Genomic DNA, 19,647 nt, shown 5'->3' with positions numbered 1-19,647 from the left:
TAATATTTTTAGTGGACTAAGAATACGTTTTTTATTGGACTTGTCATCTGGAAACATATTCATACTGGAGTTGCGTTCTTACCATGGATATTTATTTTTGTACCCGTTTTTAAGTACGGTTAAATAACGACTTCATTATTAACCTAGTTTAAGTGATAGCTTTTTTTTCCGTTATGGGTACGGTCAGACGCAGATCAAAAGGACAACCACAAGTGCAATACGACCTCGAATTGAAAGAAAATTTGACTCTATAAAGACTTCGTCAAAGTGCCAAAAAACGCAAAGAGGTTGACTTTAGTGAGAATTCTCAAAAGTGTTGAAGACTTTTCTCGTAGTGACAATATAGCGGAAACAGCGGATAATATTGCAGATACAGCAGATGAAGCGACAACTATATATGGTGGTACGCGATCCCATGATGAAACAGTTCGTATTCAAGAGGAACACGTGGTTTCAACTTCCACTCCATCAAATGAGGGAAGAACTTTAATAAACTTAGTGTCGAGACTATCGTCCACCGTACAGTCTCTCCAGCAGAACGTATCTTCTTTAAACGGGAAGGTGGACTCCCTATTAGTGGTCCAACCAACTACTCGACAGGAAGAGGTAGCTGTTTCTACTTTCACTTCAACCGGAAGTCATCGTGGTGAAGATGTAAACAACTCGGGGAATTCCCATAACCTGGAGTCTGCATACGCATCCTTCAATAGGAATACTATACCAGCAGCGGCAGCTGGAAGCGAAAACCAGGAAGCGAGAAGTGTACGAACGGCAAGGGGATATTCGGCGGAAACACTGCCATTCGTGGAGACAATTTCTCCCCAGCTGAGGAAGAACATCATTTCAGGTTTGGACATTTACCTTGCCTCCGTACTTATTCCGTATTATGTGGGGTCTGGGACTAATGAAATGTTTGATGGGGATGATAAAATTTACAAAACTGAGCCTAGGCTCACTAGATCTCTTTCCATTGGCGAGTTCATCCAGGCGTTTAGTATATATAAAAGTGTAATGTGCTTTGCCTTCCCCACCAGAGAAGTGAACTTGATTCTTATGAGAGGGATATCGTCGATATGGCCACTCGCTACCCAGGTAAGGGTTTCTACGAATACCACAGACGATTTTCTTTAGATGCCGCAGCTCATATGCGTTTTAACAACATAGCAGTCGATTGGTCTATTAGAAATAATACTCTCTTTTGTAACATATTTGCAAATACACGTCCTAATTAAGAAATTAGGTTCTAAATCATGGCTTATTAAAACGGATATAACCGCCGCATTTAAAATTATGCCTCTAAAACAGGACTTATGGCCTTTTCATGGAATACAGTGGGATGATAAGTTCTATTTTTTCAAAAGGTTAGTCTTCGGATGCAGATCTTGTCCTACAATATTCGACACACTTTCCACAGCTATATGCCAAATTAAATATGGTATTCAAAATATACTACATCTGCTAGATGATTTTCTGTTCATCGAACATAAAGAAGTAAACGCACAAGCAACCATGACCAAATTGTTAAATGTGTTCAAAGAATTGGGTATACCAATGTCAGCTAAGAAAACAGAAGGTCCTTGCGTAGTCTTAGAGTATTTGGGTATATCCTTAGACACAAACAAAATGGAAGCTCGTCTACCTAGAGAAAAGATTGTTAGAATTAAAGAGATAATTCACATTTTAGTAATCGTAACAAATGCACAAAACGAGAACTTTTGAGCCTTTTAGGACATTTGAACTTTGCTTGCAGAGTAATTGTACCTGGGAGATCTTTCGTATCACATCTGATTAAGTTGTCCACTAGGGTTAAAAAACTATCACATCACGTGCATATCAAGGCTTGCAGACCTGATCTAGTTATGTGGTCCAAGTTCCTGAATAATTGGAATGGAGTTTCATTTTTCTGAATGACAACATTGTTAAGGCTGCAGACATGCAACTTTTTACATATGCAACATTAACTTCTTTTGGCGGATTTTACCAAAATCATTGTTTTCAGGCAATTTCCCGGGAGATTTGATATTGACAGAAGATTCCTCTATTGCATTTTTCGAACTATACCCAATCGTTATGGCTTGTGTACCTTGTGGGCATAATTGGCCTAGGAACCGTATACTTTTTTATTGTGATAACTTAAATGTTGTTGAAATTATTACTAAAGGTCGTTCAAAGATTCCAAGTATAATGAAGTTAATGAGGAAGTTAACTTTTCATTCCGCAATACATAATAATGTGGTTCATATACGAAATATTCCTGGCACACAAAATACAATAGCAGATTCAATTTCTCGTTATCAGATGGAGAAATTTCGAAAGCTGGCACCAAAAGCAGATCAAGAACCCACACCTTGCCTAGCACCAGCCCTTTTGATGATGGTCTAACTAAGCAAGTTGAGGAACTGTGGGAGGCATTCTTATGTATAAGTACTAGAAAGACTTATAATTCTGGCTTTCTATGTTTTAAAACATTTATGGCTATGACTTATCAGAATCATATAAATAGTGTGCCAATAATAGATGAGGATTGTTTAATTTATTTTGTAACCTATTGCAAGAATTCTCTTAAGCTAGCCCATGCTACAATTAAATTGTATTTAGTAGGAATTACGCATAATTACTTAAGAATAGTGCATCCTGACCCTTTGACAAATTGTGCATGCTAAGAGTGTATATTAAGAGGTATTAAAAAGTCTGCAGTGCGCATTTAATCTAGCTATTTTTTGGATTTCTCCTATGTGGTGAATTTACGTATAGTAGTAAAATTGCATGGCAGGACACACTTTTAATTCAAAATATTAATTAAGACATAAATTTTCAAAATTTTACATTACATCTGAATTCCTCCAAATGTGACCCATTTCGAGAAGGTATTAACATTACTTATTTTTGAAAATGATATTTTCAACCCAGTTGATTTGATGAGAAGATATATACAAGTACGAACAAATTATGGAGCTAGACCAGATTCCTATTTATTTGTTAGTGATGAGTATAATAACGCTCCTTTGTCTAGAGATACACTTATATCTCTGCTTTGAGATTTGCTGTTCAGATTAGGGTATAATGATAGTAAATTTTGTGGTCATTCTTTTCGAATTGGTGCTGCTAAATCAGCAGCAGCAGGGGTTGAGGATCATATTATCCAGACATTAGGTAGATGGTCATCCGATTGTTATATACGTTACATTCGAACTGACCAAAAAACTGTTTGTAAAGCACAAAGCAGAATGTGTCGTTCCTAATTTTTTATACATGTTTTGTTCTATATCAAAGGAGTTATAAGAACTACATTTTGTTAATATTTTAGTATTGTAGTTATATATTTTTTTTTTTTTTTTTTTTTTTTTCCATACATGAATTTATATTCTAGTACTTTTTCTTTCTAATGGTGTATTGAATTATTTTTTATTTTTTTACATGTATCATTTCTTGGGGCTTTCACTCATGCTACTCATTCAATTTGGCCTACTTATTTCAGGGAAATTATTTTCCCCCCAATTCATTAATACATCTTATAAATTATTAATGCTTTGTTTTATTTAAAGGTGATAATTAAGTTAGTTTTTGTACCGGTTGGGATCTACTGCAGGAATTCTCATTTTTCAAAATTCATACTTGTCTCGGCTCTACCACTCAGGTTCTAAAAGTACCTGTTGGGATCTACGCAGGATTTCTCATTTTCCAAAATTTATACTTGTCTGGGTTCTACCAGTCAGGTTCTAAAAGTACCTGTTGGGATCTACCGCAGGAATTCTCAGTTTTCAAAATTCATACTTGTCTGGGCTCTACCACTCAGGTTCTAAAAGTACCTGTTAGGATCTACCGTAGAAATTCACAGTTTTCAAAATTCATACTTGTCTGGGCTCTACCACTCAGGTTCTAAAAGAACCTGTTGGGATCTACCGCAGGTATTCTCATTTTTCAAATTTATACCTGTCTGGGTTCTACCAGTCAGGTTCTAAAATAAAATGTTCACCTGTCAGAGCTCTACTGCAGGTTCTTCAAATTGCATAATTTAGGCAATTTATTTTTTAATTAATTTAAAATTATGTTGAGTAGGTAGTGTTTTTAATTTGGTTATATAGAAAATGCTTCCAACTCATTTATATGCAAATTAGAAGCAAAGGTAAAATCTGTTCCCAAGTTAACATAAAACCAATCATTTTCATAAAAGCCACCAGCTACTGATCTTCATGCATCTGTTGCAACAGATGTCAGTGGTCACTGTCAGTGGTCACCGGTCCAAAATTAGAGATTTCCCGTTAAAAGTGGACATAAAATTATGCCACCAAAGAATGTCATCCGCAATATCACCTTTAAGATTCGACTTATGGCAGTCTCGCTTTAATCGTGTAATGCTATTTATGATACGCCGAAGAAAAACTCTTCTGCCACGTACCACTGCAGAAGACCAATTTAATTTCCCTGCAAGGGATTGCTAAATGCTTTTTTGTCGCATGTGCACGCTTTGAAAAGTCAGCTAAATCCGCTTTTAGCTCTGCTAGCTTTTTACTTGGAAGTCGAACTTCCATTTTGGATGAATCTATTTCAACACCCAGAAAAGTAAGTTGTTGACATGTATCACCAACCTTTGACCAACTTATAGAAAACCCTAATACCCTTAGCAAGGTAATAAGTAAATTCATACCTTCCCTGCAGCGTGATTTAGTTTTCTTGCAGATGAAAAAATCATATAAGTAAGCAACAGTGGTAAAACCTCTGCATGACATCATACGTCTTACAGCCTGAGACAAACGATGAAAGATACTAGGGGCTAATTTTGAGCCAAATGGGATTTTGCGATCAAATAATGTGTATTCTTTCCCATTAGGAAAAATCCATCAAAAAGCCTGTGACTTTTTGACTTGCTTCACTTATTTTAACAGATCTATACGCGGACTTCAAGTCCATTTTTGACATGTAACAGTTGGGGGTTACAAGTTTAATAGCATCCTCAATAGTCTGAAATTTTTGTTTTGAAATTTCCCCCGCAAAATCATTAACTGCTCTGCCTGCAGGCCTACTAAAATCATGAATAAGCCTAACACCTCCCTCTGGTTTGGAAATTACACCAAGTGGAATTATTATTTTTGGGGTTGTTGTTGCAAAAACATAATTGCCATTTTCAATTTCTACCAAAATCTGATCATGAGCTTTACTATAAAGAGGACTTGAAGGCATAGCAGATGGATGATTTTTTGCCTGAACTTTGGGAGGAATGTCTAAAGACTCTACTATATCGACTCCAAATTGAATGCCATGTAAAATGAAATCTTTATCAAAATCATCTTGAATTTCTTTTTCTCATACTGACAGATTTAGGTCACGCAAAGACTTTACCATTATTCCTGGTTTTTTGCAAGGTTTCGTTAAGAATGAGTGTGGGCAGGATGTTTGTTAGCACAACCAGGTACAGCGCATACATGCTCAAACCTACAAGCAGACATGAAACACCCCTGTCTGCTATTAAATCGCCTACAGATTTCCCTACCCCCTGATGTATGTGATGCATACTATAAAATCAACTATAAAATATAGAACGTTCTGTCATACTCACCAAAGTCAAAATCAATTAGAGATACTTCAAAACTATATTTCTCTACTCCAACCAGTAAGGTGAATTCGCAGGGGTCTAGACTAAGGTAGGCATTGAAGTCACTCATAGTCTCAGGGTCATTGACACAACAGGACACTTCTGAACATTTACTACCAATCAAACAAACAATATATCGATCAAGGACAGCAGGGGACACTCCTAATGTACAGTCTGCAAAAAAAAATGTTATAATTATATTGACTTGCACAAAATAATTAAGAAATTCATTTAATATAGATTTTAAATTTCCAAATTAATTGGAATCAATCTGATTAGTTAATGAATAATGAATTAAACTTCAACCTTTTTTGTTGTTGTATATATATGGGTTTTGCTTTATTCTGCATCATTCTTCTAAAAATGAAGCAATACTAAAAAGGACAAATATCTGTATTTCTTTTGTTTAAAAATTTTCTGGTTCATAATATGGTTTTTTAAAGTGAATAAAGTTTGTCATGATTTATTTTTGATGATTTGGAAAACAAACAGACTATTTTCATCTAAAATTAGGTAAAATTTATTTTCATAAAGGGCTGATTTAAATGATTTTCTTATTCATCAAAAGCCAATACCCAACACTTATTAGAAAGAAAGCTTATTTTTATAAGCTTTCATTCAGAATGCTGTCTGAATTATGACAAGGTCTAAAGAAAATGATTTTATTCTCCACTATTTGAAACAATTTTTCATTTACATGCTTTTAAAAAGTAAAATCACAAAAATACTGAACTTCGAGGAAATTTCACCACGGAAAGTCCCTAATCAAATGACAAAATCAATTGATAAAACACATCAAACGAATGGACAACAACTGTCATTGCATGTGTGATTTAATAAACGGAACATTTTAGACTTACTAATAACCCAACCATCTAGAGATCTTTTGTAGTCTCCCATGGTATGATTACAGCGAGGTTTGTTTTGGTAGAAAGCTACTTCTGTGTCTTCCAATATTTTGGCAATCTGCCAGGAGTTCAGTATAGCATCATCTCCAAGGCCTTGGCTTGTCTTCCATTGTTCCTTTGTAAAACCTGAAAAAGATAATAGAAAAAGAATTAAAAAAACTGTAAGGTTAGTTACATAAACAGATGAGAAATTATTGCATCTATGTTCCCTTCCTGTCTCATCAAAAACAAAAAAGCCACATTTCTTTACCAACATGAATTCGTAACATTAACCAAACTATATCATACAAAATATTGTGACACATCATTTTTTGGCATTATCATGCTCTAAAATTTGATGTTATTTAAAAGATGTGAAAAATCCATTGTTAATCACCAAAAAAGTAAACATAAGCATGTACTACATATCAAATAATTATTAATGAAAAAGATGTAATTTAACCTACCAACTTTAGCATATCCATAACCCCAATGTGGGAGACATGAAGATCTTGGTAGTTCTACACTGTCCATTACTGTAAGGCTGTACTCACATGATGCACCATTGGTGGTACACACCTCAAACATAACAGATACCCTGTACAGATTCTGGTCTGGCAAATCATCTATTGTGTACCTGGAAAGAAAAAAAAAATCATGTGTAAAAGTATCTTACAGTTATCCTTTTTAAATGACAGTTATAAAGAAATCTTGATGTTATAATTACTGGTTCATGGAACAAGTTTGAGTTATTTACCTTTGATCAGAAATATGATTGAACATATAACTCTAACATTAGATATGATTTAATGACTGAACATAACTCTCTAAAATTAGATATGATGTAGCACAATGTATATCTATTTTCAAATTATAATCAAATATAATAAATAGTTCCAAATATTTTATCTTTCATTTGTCACAAACTTTTATAGATGTCACCAACTTTATCTACACAATGTAATGTAAAGCAATATATCCTTTGATAAAAATAAATTATTATCTAATTGAACGAGTTCACTTCATAAAAAATAATGTATATAGCATTCGGTAAATACGTTTATATAGAATAACAAACAAACCTAACACAAATTATTTAAACAATTTACCAAAGAAAAGAAAAAAAGATCCAAAATGTAATTTATCATAAAATACAATGTCTTTGAAAAATCAGTCATTTCCATTTGAACAGAAATGGATTAGTTCATCAAAAATTGAATTCTTGGAAAAGGGCTATAACTGAACAAGAAAAGCTAAAATTGTGAGAATTAAACTTGACCTTCATTTAGTCACAGGAAACAACATATCTAAATTTGAAAAAATCCTTCAAGGTGTTTTCAAGTAAATAAACAGACACTGTTTGGCAGCCGCTAAAATAGCTAAATGATCCAAAATATCATTTATCATTAATACAATGTCTTTGAATCAAAAGCTGATAGCTCTGAGGTGGAAGAAGATGCATAAAAGGTAACTTGAATTACCATGGAAGCAGCCCACACCAACCCAGCCTGCTCTGTCCCATAAATGCTTTCGACGTATTTTTTTCTTCCAAAAATAATATTCTTTAAATATACCCATGTCTCAACCAAAACAGACTATACTAAAATTAAAAATCTTCAAATACTGTTGATTCAAATTAAATTTTCTATAATTCCATACTTTCGTCTCAGCATGGTAAACTTGATGCAAGCAATCATACCAGTAATGGATTAGGTTTCACTTGAAACTTTTTCTGTCAAAGGTAGATAGTTCACTGTGGGTATTCCGACTTCCTTCATATAAATAAAACTGGCCACCATGATTTTGTCAAGTGTGCTTAAGGTAGGGTTTAACACCAACATCAATTGGTTAATCATGAATTATTAGAGGTGTTCACAGTTACTTGTTTTTTTCTTCATTATAAACATATATTGAAAAATGCTAAATGTATCCAATGCAGATTTGTCTCAGGTCAGGGATTGGGTTTTGAGCACTTGTTAACATTTCAAACCTGTTCATTTTCTGTATGTGCTTGACCCAAGTCGGGAACCACTAATTTGCTTGCTGTAAATCATTTTTTTTTTTTTCATCTAATATTTTTACACAAAAGTAAGAGGGTAGGAATGCCCTTTTCCGTCAGGCGTCAAACTATCATTTTCTGAAATGTTTCATGAAAAATAATACGATTGACAGCAACGAATTACTAGTTCCGTACTCGAGGGTCGTAATGGGGGTACCTTCATGACGAATAACGGTAAAAAGCTGGACTATTTATTTGTAAAATCCTGCTTTTGATCACTTAAAACTTTGAAACGTAAGGCAATAAAGGTAATTATTCACTGACATGAAAACTACGTACTTTCGATATAGATTCCGTCAACTGACATTAGTTCGTACATTGATATTTCTGTCAACTGACGGTGCATCGTTTGAAGTGTAAAACACCATCAGATTAACGTGTGCGCTCGACTCTTTATTATCGCAATAACATACTGAAATATTCCAACTTTTGTTTTAAAAAACGCATGTTTTCTTAAACCGGAATATGACTTGATTGAGTTAAAGATCTGAACACAGACAGAACAACTAAATCCGTGTATTTTTGTCAAGTATCATTGAGTTGTAGTCGTACTCTCCGCGTAGATACTTGAAATTAACAAAAGATGTATTGTATGAATTAATGAAAATTCTGTTCATTATTTGAACTTTCGGATGCACAAATAAATTTCCAATTTGAGCAGATGCGCAGATACGTAACCAACGTGGTTTGAATTAACCCGAATAATCCAGTTGTTTTATTCCGATTACTCCAACGAGAAAAGCAGTGGATAGAGGGCGCTGAATCATTGGAGATTTCATTCAAGTTTCAGATTATAATTAAATTAACGCATGCGTACTACAAAATCTACATTAAAAACATCTGGTTACAAGTAAATGAATAACGTACATGTAGGATGAGATGGAATCTAATAATTGGCATAAATAAAAAAGGTAGATATTAAACATGAGAAATTATAACACTAACAATAATGATTGTTTTTTAAAGCCTAACTGTACATTTTTTATAAAATGATGCAGATGCTATTTTACGAACTTGTAACAGTTCATGTGTAAACATCGGTAAGTTATGAAATTGTAAAGCACGGAAAGGGATACGGCAACACTCCTGACGGTTCAATGATTTTACAGCCAGCAGTATAGGATTTCAAAAGACTTCAAAGTCTTCCTCCACCAAAAATGAGTCGTTTCCCTTTGTACAGAAATGGACTAATTCATCAAAAATTGAATTCTTGGAAAAGGGCTATAACTGACAATAAAAGCTTAAATCACGTAAATTGAACTTGACCTTCATTTAGTCACAGGAAACAACATATCTTAATTTGAAAAAATTCTTCAAAGTTTTTTCATGTAAATGAACACACTGTTTGGCAGTCGCTAAAAAAACTAAAAGATCCAAAATGTCATTTATCATTAATACAATGTCCGAGTCATTTCCCTTTTTACAGAGATGAATTATAACTGAACGAGAATAGCTAAAATCCTGAAAAATGGAACTTAACCTTCATTTAGTCACAGGAAAAAAACATATCTAAATTTGAAAAAAAAAATCTTCAAAGTGTTTTCAAGTAAAAGAACGGACACTATTTGGCAGTCGCTAAAACAAGCTTAAAGATCCAAAATGTCATTTATCATTAATACAATGTCTTTGAACGGACACTGTTTGGCAGCTGCCAATCCACCCCATACCTCCCCATTTTCTCCCCAGCCCACTCACCTATTCGTCCGCCATATATCCCCAAATCAATAACCCATTTTTACTTCGAATATCTGTTTAAAAACATGTTACTTAAGAGCTGACATATTACTATTGGTATTTGTAAAACAGACCAAAACAATAAAAACTAAACATTGACCAATGAACCATGAAAATAGTCAAGGTCAGATGAAACCAGCCAGACTGACATGTACCCATTACAATCATTCCATACACCACATAAAGTTTAAACCTACTGCTCATAGTTTTTGAGAAACGGACTTAATCAGGTAACTGTAACCTTGATCACTGATCCATGAAATGAGGTGGTGGTCATGTGAACCCTGTCTGCCTGACACAGACCTTGTATAAAACCCATATACCAAATATAGTTTTCGTATTACTCATAAGTAAGAAATTCACATGACAAAAAAACTATTATTTCTTTTCAAGCAGTCGCTGAACCATGACAATGGAGATATGACAGATAAAAATTTGGTAACATAAGGTATCTGCATAAAAGATGTGAACACCCAGGTCTTTTGCCTTCTGAAATATAAGGATTTATACAAATAGCTTACATTGACGCCACCGGATAGTAATACCCAAGTCTCGCAGGTGAGACAAAAACTTATTATATCAGCACTTATCTTTATCTACCATGCCATGTTCATCTCATGATGAGGGATTAAACTGGGTTTGAGAGACTTTTTTAATGTGTACACTTGGCCAATTGTCCGGAAACGGTCATATTTGCCAGTCATGACCTGAAAGCTATTTGTCCTTAACAGCAGATTGGGATTTAGGAGAATTTAGAAATAATTTCGGTAATTTCATTGAGATCAGGTTTCTAAATCGACATTTAACACTTGTTTTTGTTTTGAAATCCTTTTCCAGTAATATAACTGCCACTCCAGTATAGTAAGCCTAATTCTGAGAGCCCTCCTAATAACCGCATTAATGTCTCTGGCAAATATTGGTTAAGATCACAGTGATCACAAGTTCAGAACTCAGAAAAAAATCTAAATTTCTGACAACTATCTTCATTATTTATTTACTTTTCAGCAAAGACTATAGACAATTTTTCACGAGTCAAACTTATTTACTACGGAATACACTTGTGTGAAATCCTCTTCAACAAATAATCACTTAATTGTAAAATGTAAAATGATGTTATGCTAAACAAGAAATGATTATAACAGGATGCTGCGACGAAGTCTCCCAAACGAAGTTCCCATAATTCGTCATTCCCAGGATCGCCTGACATTGGGCAAAGTCCAGTGAAAAATTGGTTTGGTCCAGTAAAGTTATATGCATTAGTGATACCTGGGGACTGACGCTGTATAATATTCAAATCATATTGGCATGACAAACCAGAATATATATGGTTTAGGGGTGGGGATCTCGACCATTACAAGATATTAAATCATTGGGGGTGGGGGACCCCTGGGGACTGACTCTATATATCTTTTGAATCTTTGTGACATGACGAACAGGAATATATATGGTTTAGGGGTGGGGATCTCACCCATTTACAAGATATTAGAACTTTCTCAAATGGCAGGGGGTGGGGGTGGTCCCTGGGGACTGACCCTGTAAATCAGCCATGTTGAAAATTTTAAACAGTGAATGGACATATATGCATGGCCTTACATCTTTCTGTAAATTTTCAGAACATTTGGAGCATTTTGAAATTTTTACACATTTTTGCTGTTTCCATGGCAACGGCGGCCATTTTGGAAATTCCAAAGTCAAAAATCTCATCTAGACATGCCAGTTAAGAATCTATTAAGTTTCATTAAGTGTGGAGCATTTTGAAATTTTTGGAAATTTTTGACATTTTTGCTGGTTTCCGTGGTAACAGAGACCATTCCCAAAATTGAATGACAGGTGCTACATTGGTACATGGGAGGGAACATACTATTAAAATTTCAATGGATTTGACATACCATTTTAAGAAAGTAAATGCTACTTTAAGGTTTTTGGAGCATTTTGACCTTTTTTTTATTGTTTCCATGGTAACAGCAGCCATTTTGGAAATTCCAAAGCCAAATGCCACATCTTCACATGACAGTCAACATTACTGTGAAGTTTCATCAAGTTTGGAGCATCTTGAAATTTTTGAAATTTTTGCTGTTGTTTCCATGGCAACATAGTAGTTCCAATGATTGTCAAAATCAGTCAAAACCTGTATATAGTGGACAACTACATTGTATTAAAATTTAATGATTTCGAGTCTAAGCATTCTCAAATTATTCACCAAACTCAAAAAATTGTTCACCTTTTTTCGGTTTCCATGGTGATGGCAGCCATTTTTTAGTTCCAAAGTTGCACTGCAACTCTGAAGTTATGGTTCCTTGTTATAGTGAACTATCATTTAGATTGGTTCCTTTGGCTCTGAGAAAACTCCCAGACAAAATTAGGTGGAAGAAAAATAATAATAATAATAATAATAATAATAATAGGGAAAAAGAAACAGAGGAAAAGCAATATGTCACCCGACATTGTCGATCGGGTGACATAATAAAGAAACGGAGGAAAAGCAATATGACACCCGACATTGTCGTACGGGTGACATAATAAGAACTGAGCAAAAACAATAAGTCTTCCCATGGGAGACTTAATAAAACAAGTGCGAATATTATCTGTTAAATTCAAACACTTTTTTCAAGAAAATACAATTATCATTTCAGTGATTTCAGTGAAATGAACCAGGAATCACTTGTACTTTAGTGTGAACATTAAAGTTCCATTTTCTGGCAATTTCTGAGGAATTTGCTGTTTACTGTTTAAAATTAATCCTATTTTAAACTGTTGCATTCCGAAAGTTGTTCTTGAACTTTTAAGATAAACGGAAAACAAAGTTCATGAACTAAATGTGCTGAAAAGAATCAACTCAAGTTTGTTGATGCCATGAATCCAGTGTGAAAAATTTCGTCAGTTTTGAAAAAAGGGCCCCAACTTTTAAATCATCTCAAAATGACCGAAATTGTGTGAAAAATTTCACAATCCTTGCATTTGACATAAAATAAAACCACATACTTTAGTCTGAATACTCCTTTAATCCACAAATAATCCTCCTTTCCAAAGGTAAAGTCTCTTAACATGAATTTTTCCTTGTAATTCTCCAAACTAATCTCCATGTATTGTGTACATCCATCCAAATTAAGTGAGAAATCAAATGTATGGTTACCCAAAAATGGTACAGAGACACAGCATCTTACATCTGTACATACATCAGATATATAACAGGCACTACCACTAGATAACATGGGCAAGTTGTTAAAGGTCGAACCACAAGCTGAAACAAAAATAGCCATTAGTTATGATTTATTCATATATAAAAGGCACACCAAAATAGAAAAACAATTCAAGATTTTCATGTACCAGTGGCCAAAAAATCTCAATGAAAATGAGATGTGCCAATGCAAATACATATTGACCTACCACTAGTGGTTCCCCCATAAACAGACCTATCACAAACCTAAACATTGTTAGGGTGAAAGTTGGCACCTGTTAAAACATTTAAATGGCTGTCTTTACTCATGACCGATGAATTGCTTGACACTTATAAAAATCACACCACTTGCAAGCGCATTGCTGATCTCGCAGTAGAAACGTATCTTAAAATCCGCTAACGGGATAGGGCCAGATAAAAATCTGTTTTAGTAGTCCAAATTGAGGGCTGAATACAGGTTTTCCTTTTTCTAATGTATCATGGGAAGAAACTGTGTAGTGACTTGATATACCTGGTTTACAAAATATTAAATTTTTAAACAAACCCATATCAGAGCTTGTCTTATAAAATAAATTTTTAAGAATAATTAGAACAAGAAATGATTCTAACAGGATGCTGTTCCGAAGTCTCCCAAACGAAGCTCCCATAATTCGTAATTCCCAGGGTCGCCTGACATTGGGCAAAGTCCAGTGAAAATTGGTTTGGTCCAGTAAAGTTATATGCATTAGTGATGCCTGGGGACTAACCCTGTATATCATTCAAATCATCTTGGCATGAAAAACCAGAATATATATGGTTTAGGTGTGGGGATCTCGACCATTCACAAGATACTAGAACATTGGGGTGGGGGAACCCCTGGAGCCTAACCCTATACTTCATTCAAATGTTCGAGACATGACAAACAGGAATATATATGGTCTAGGGATGGGGATCTCGACTATTTACAAGATATTAGATCATTGGGGGTGGGGGAACCCCTGGGGACTGACCATATACGTCATTCAAATGTTCAAGACATGACGAACAGGAATATACTAGTATATGGTTTAGGAGTGTGGATCTCGACCATTTACAAGATATTAGAACTTTTTCAAATGGAAGGGGGTCGAGATGACCCCTGGGTACTAACCCTGTATATCATTCAAACCATCTTTGCATGACAAACCAGAATATATATGGTTTAGGGGTGGGTATCTTGACCACTTACAAGATATTAGAACTTTCTTAAATGGCAGGGGGTGGGGGTGACCCCTGGGGACTAACTCTGTATAACATTCAAACCATCTTTGAATGACAAACCAGAATATATATGGTTTAGGGGTGGGGATCTTGACCACTTACAAGATATAAGAACTTTCTTAAATGGCAGGGGGTGGAGGTGACTCCTGGGGACTAACCCTGTATTTCATTTGATTTGCTTTATAATGACAAACCAGAATATATATGGTTTAGGGGTGGGGATCTCGACCATTAACAAGATATTAGAACTTTCTCAAATGGCAGGGGGTCGGGATGACCCCTGGGGACTAACCCTGTATATAATTCAAACCATCTTAGCATGACTTACCAGAATATTTATGATTTAGGGGTGGGGATCTTGACCACTTACAAGATATAAGAACTTTCTTAAATGGCAGGGGGTGGAGGTGACCCCTGGGGACTAACCCTGTAGATCATTCAAACCATTTTAGCATGACAAACCAGAATATATATGGTTTAGGGGTAGGTCTCTTGACCACTTACAAGGTATTAGAACTTTCTTAAATGGCAGGGGGTGGGGGTGACCCCTGGGGACTAACCCTGTATTTCATTTAATGTGCCTTATCATTTAGAACATTTTCAATTAAAAAGATTGTGTCTATCACAAATGGTTTTCAATTTAAAATCATTTGAAAATTCAAAAAAATAAAATCCCATAGGGTTCTATAGTAAAACCCTCCTTTCTTTTCGCCCCTCAAAGTACCCGTTTATAAACCCTATTGCACAAACAAAACCCTGATTGCACCACTAGACATGTTAGTCTAACATTTTGTGAAACCCTAAGTTAATCTGACAAGCGGTTTCGGAGAACGGGTGTGGAAAAATTTAAAAGTGGCGGAAGAGGAAGAGGAAGAAGAATAATAATAACTAGATTTGCAATTGCAAGCAATACACTACAAACCAGTAAAAGTCTGAAATGGCCTATATTTGTACTCGACTGTACTGATTTTTACTCGACCAGTCTGAATTGGTCTGAAATTTACTTGATAATACTCGACTGTAGTCTGAACCATACTTAACAGTCTGAACTTGTACTCAACCAGTACTTAACCATTTTATACGCGTCTGAATCATGCTCGACCTAGTCTGAACCATGCTCGACCTAGTCTGAACCATACTCGACCTAGTCTGAACCATACTCGACCTAGTCTGAACCATACTCGACCAAGTCTTAACCAACCTAGACCTATTTTTTGTATCTATCTATTGTATTTCATCATTTTAGGAACTGTTTTTAACAACAGCTATTTCCCCTGGCTAGAAATTTGAACAACAATTTGAAATTAAAAATGTATTCAATATAGCATTGAAACCAAAATTTCACAATAAACATAATATAACTTCATCACCATATTCATCAACACTTATATACATACATATATATCACCTTTAAAATAAATATAAAACAAGCTGATCAAATAATCTCAAAACTGAATTGTGACTAATATTTTCAATGACATTCAAAATTTTTTGAATGTTTCAGATATATTTTATGGTTACTGGACAATTTTCACCATTAACTTAAGCCTCGTATAGATTTATGGTGTCAGTTGAGTTTAGTTAATAATGCAGTGAACATTTTTTTTATTAAAATATATATAAAATAGCATATAAAGCAACTTGATAAATTTAAAAAATGACACTTTTGTTTTGTTAAACCAAGAATTTAATATAATCATGATAATAGAACTTCCATAGTAATCCTGTGATAAACTTTTAAAAAAGGAAATGTGTTCCAAAGTTACAGTAAAAATTTATTTCAATTAAATTAAAATATTTTTTGTCAAAATTAAAGACATGGCATACAAGAAGCACTTTAATAAGGTTTAATTACCTCAGTACATGTGTGTTGTACAGGTAAAAAGAAAGCCCTATTTTTCCTAAACTCGTGTATTACTTATCTAGTGAATTCAAAAGGCCTTGCGATTTATGTTTCACAGGATGTTGCAATTTTGAATGAATGTTATTTAGAATTTAATACTCTCTGTCCAGGTGTGATCTTTTTCATGAGTTTGCCCCAAGCAGGAGGTATTACTTTATACTTTACCACTAATCAGAAGAACAATTTTATTAATTTCTTTAATTTTTATCCCTTTTTGATATATATTTGATATATATAATATATCCCAAATTATAATAATAGATATATTTCTAAAATAAGGTTAAATAATTTCAGTGATTTTGTTGGCTGTTGTTACCTCATTAAAAAGATAATTATATAACTATTGTACTTTTTTTGTACGTAACCATGAAACCTATGTAGTTTTTATTTAGGAATTTAGGAAAATTAATTTAAAAAAAAAAACACATGCCAAACAAGAAGCACCTTAATAAGGTTTAATTACCCTCAGTATAGGTGTGGTTTTTAGGTAAAAGAAAATATTTTTTTAACAAAACTCTAAAATTTTAAAATTAATATAATAAAATTATTATATAAGATAATTTGATTTCACTATCTCTATTCGATAAATCTGAGAATCATGTAAGAATGTAAAAATCTGTTTTTATAATATATCTTTATTTTATTGTGGCTGTTGTCATGTCAGTTAAAAAGAAATTTATTTTAACAGTTAAAATTTAGAAAAAGTAGAGGTTATTTGGTCAAGTATGGTTCAGACTGGTCGAGTATTGTTCAGACCTTTGGTCGAGTATGGTTTAGACTGAAAAAAATAGGTAGAGTACAGGTCGAGAATGGGTTAAGACTGTTTCAGACTGGTCGAGTAATAGTTCAGACTATTTTCAATGGCAAAGATAAGGGTCAAGTACAAATCAGTACAGTCGAGTATGGTTAAGACTGGGGTCGAGTAATGTCGAGTACAATTCAGACCAATTCAGACTGGTCGAGTAAAAATCAGTACAGTCGAGTACAGATATAGGCCATTTCAGACTTTTACTGGTTTGTAGTGATAGCGGATGGCACCCTTCCACAGTTGCCAGGTGAGCAGCAGCCATTTAGAAAATTCCAAAGTCAAAATGTGCATTTACACATGCAAATTATCATTTTTGTAAAGTTTCATTAAGTTTGGAGCATTTTGAAATGTTTGACATTTTTGCTGTTTCCATGGTTACGGCGGCCATTTTGAAAATTCCAACTGCAAAATGCAACTCTGCCTATGCCAGTTACCATTTCTGTAAAGTTTCATCCAGTTTGCAGCATTTTGATTTTTTTTGAAATTTTGGACATTTTTGCTGTTTCCATGGTTACAGTGGATAATTCCAAAATTCTAAAAGCAGACATCTCATTGCCACATGTCATGTTATATATCAATACAGTTTCACTGACTTTGGTGAAATACTCTATAAGAAAATGCTGATTTTATGCATTTTCCCATAGGGTCAATGTAAAACTTGCTCCATGTTTCCATGACAACGGCGGCCATTTTGGACTATCCAAATATTGTCTTGACATCTTAGCATACTGGGTAACATTTTCATAAAGTTTCACCCAGTTGTGTCTTATAATGAAAGAGTTAGAATTTTTGATATTTTAGCTGTTTCCATGGTAACGGCAGCCATTTTAAAAATTCCAAAGTCAAACTGCAAATCAGCATATGCCAGTTAACATTCCTGTGGAGTTTCTTCCAATTTGGAACACTTTGATTTTTTTCGCATTTTTGCTGTTTCCATGGAAACAGCGGCCATTTTTTACCATTCCATAGCAAGGTGCACAACTTTACATGGGGGTCCTCATTATAATAGAGTTCAATCAACATTGGTCCATTGGATTCCAAGAACTCGCGCGGACAAAATGTGTGGAAGAAAAATAAGAAAAAAAAGAAACGTAGAATAACAGTATGTCACCCCAACTCCGTTGAGGGTGCCATAATAATAAGAACTGAGCAAAAACAATAAGTCTTCCCAAACTTCGTTTGGGAGACTTAAATATCAGCATCAAAACTATTTGTTATGGTCTTTTACAGTAAAGCTCTTACTGCTGATTTTAACTGACATAAATTATGGAAATTATATTCAGAAAGAGGAATACACAGCAGCTTCTGAAATTAAAAAAAGAACAGAGTTTCCATGTCCCCTGCGTTGCACATATTTTATCTATCCAAGGTACAAGGGCAATAATTAAAAAAAAAACTTTTTTTGTTCTTTAAAACTTGTTTTTAGTATCTTAGATAAATAAAATCTCCAGAACAAATGCAATGTGACTTCCTTTCTAATTAACATTTCCAAGGGCCATAACTGTTAAAAATATTTTATCAACACTTATTTTCAAAAGTGTCAAAGACATTGCTGATATAAACCTTTGATATAAGTTTCATTACATTCTGGCAATAATTGTATACATGAGAGCACTGACAATGCAATTTTCCATATCATAAATATTTCCAAGGGGCATACTCTTTTAAAAATAATTGATCAGCACTGATTTTCGAACTTGTCCAAGACATTGATGTCATAAACCTATGATATAAGTTTGATAACCACATGTGGAGCAGGATCTGTTTACCCTCCCGGAGCACCTGAGATCACCCCCAGTTTTTGGTGGGGTTCGTGATGCTTAGTCTTTAGTTTTCTATGTTGTGTCCTATGTACTATTATTTGTCTGTTTGTCTTTAATTTTTTAGCCATGGCGTTGTCAGTTTATTTCCGATCTATGAGTTTGACTGTCCCTCTGGTATCTTTCGCCCCTCTTTTTGATAAAAATCTGACAAGAACTGTACAAGTGAGAGCGCTACCAAGACAGGACGGACTGACAGCCATTTTTTTTAAAATAATTAATCTGCACTGATTTTTTAACTCATCAAAGACAATGTCGATATAAACCTATGATTTAAGTTTCATAAAATTCTGGCAAGAATTGAACACATGAGAGCGCAAAAAATACAATTTTACATAAAATGTATGTATTCAAGGGACATAACTCTTTTAAAAATATTAATCAGCACCGATTTACGATCTCATCAAAGACATTGCTGATATAAAC

The 19,647-nt window shown here is 34.2% G+C and overlaps 1 protein-coding gene and 1 long non-coding RNA gene across 2 annotated transcripts in view; one reads left to right on the top strand and one right to left on the bottom strand.

Moving 5' to 3' along the window:
* Positions 1–99: 99 nt before the first annotated feature.
* Positions 100–2,516, top strand: LOC127719736 (uncharacterized). The gene is made up of 2 exons (XR_007990470.1): positions 100–847; positions 2,299–2,516. It is a non-coding gene; the product is annotated as an uncharacterized LOC127719736 (long non-coding RNA).
* A 1,458-nt stretch (positions 2,517–3,974) lies between these two features.
* Positions 3,975–19,647, bottom strand: part of LOC127719727 (uncharacterized) — a 33,725-nt gene continuing 18,052 nt past the window's right edge. The window contains exons 12-15 of the mRNA XM_052225967.1: positions 13,256–13,514; positions 6,948–7,117; positions 6,454–6,627; positions 3,975–5,767 (exon numbers count right to left, since the gene is read on the bottom strand). Coding sequence (XP_052081927.1) covers positions 5,526–5,767; positions 6,454–6,627; positions 6,948–7,117; positions 13,256–13,514 — 845 coding nt within the window. The 3' untranslated portion in view covers positions 3,975–5,525. The remainder of the gene's footprint in view (positions 5,768–6,453; positions 6,628–6,947; positions 7,118–13,255; positions 13,515–19,647) is intronic.

This window comes from Mytilus californianus, unplaced genomic scaffold, assembly GCF_021869535.1.
Source record: "Mytilus californianus isolate M0D057914Y unplaced genomic scaffold, xbMytCali1.0.p SCAF_11, whole genome shotgun sequence".
Lineage (NCBI taxonomy): Eukaryota > Metazoa > Mollusca > Bivalvia > Mytilida > Mytilidae > Mytilus > Mytilus californianus.
This window is presented reverse-complemented; position numbering and strand designations above follow the sequence as displayed.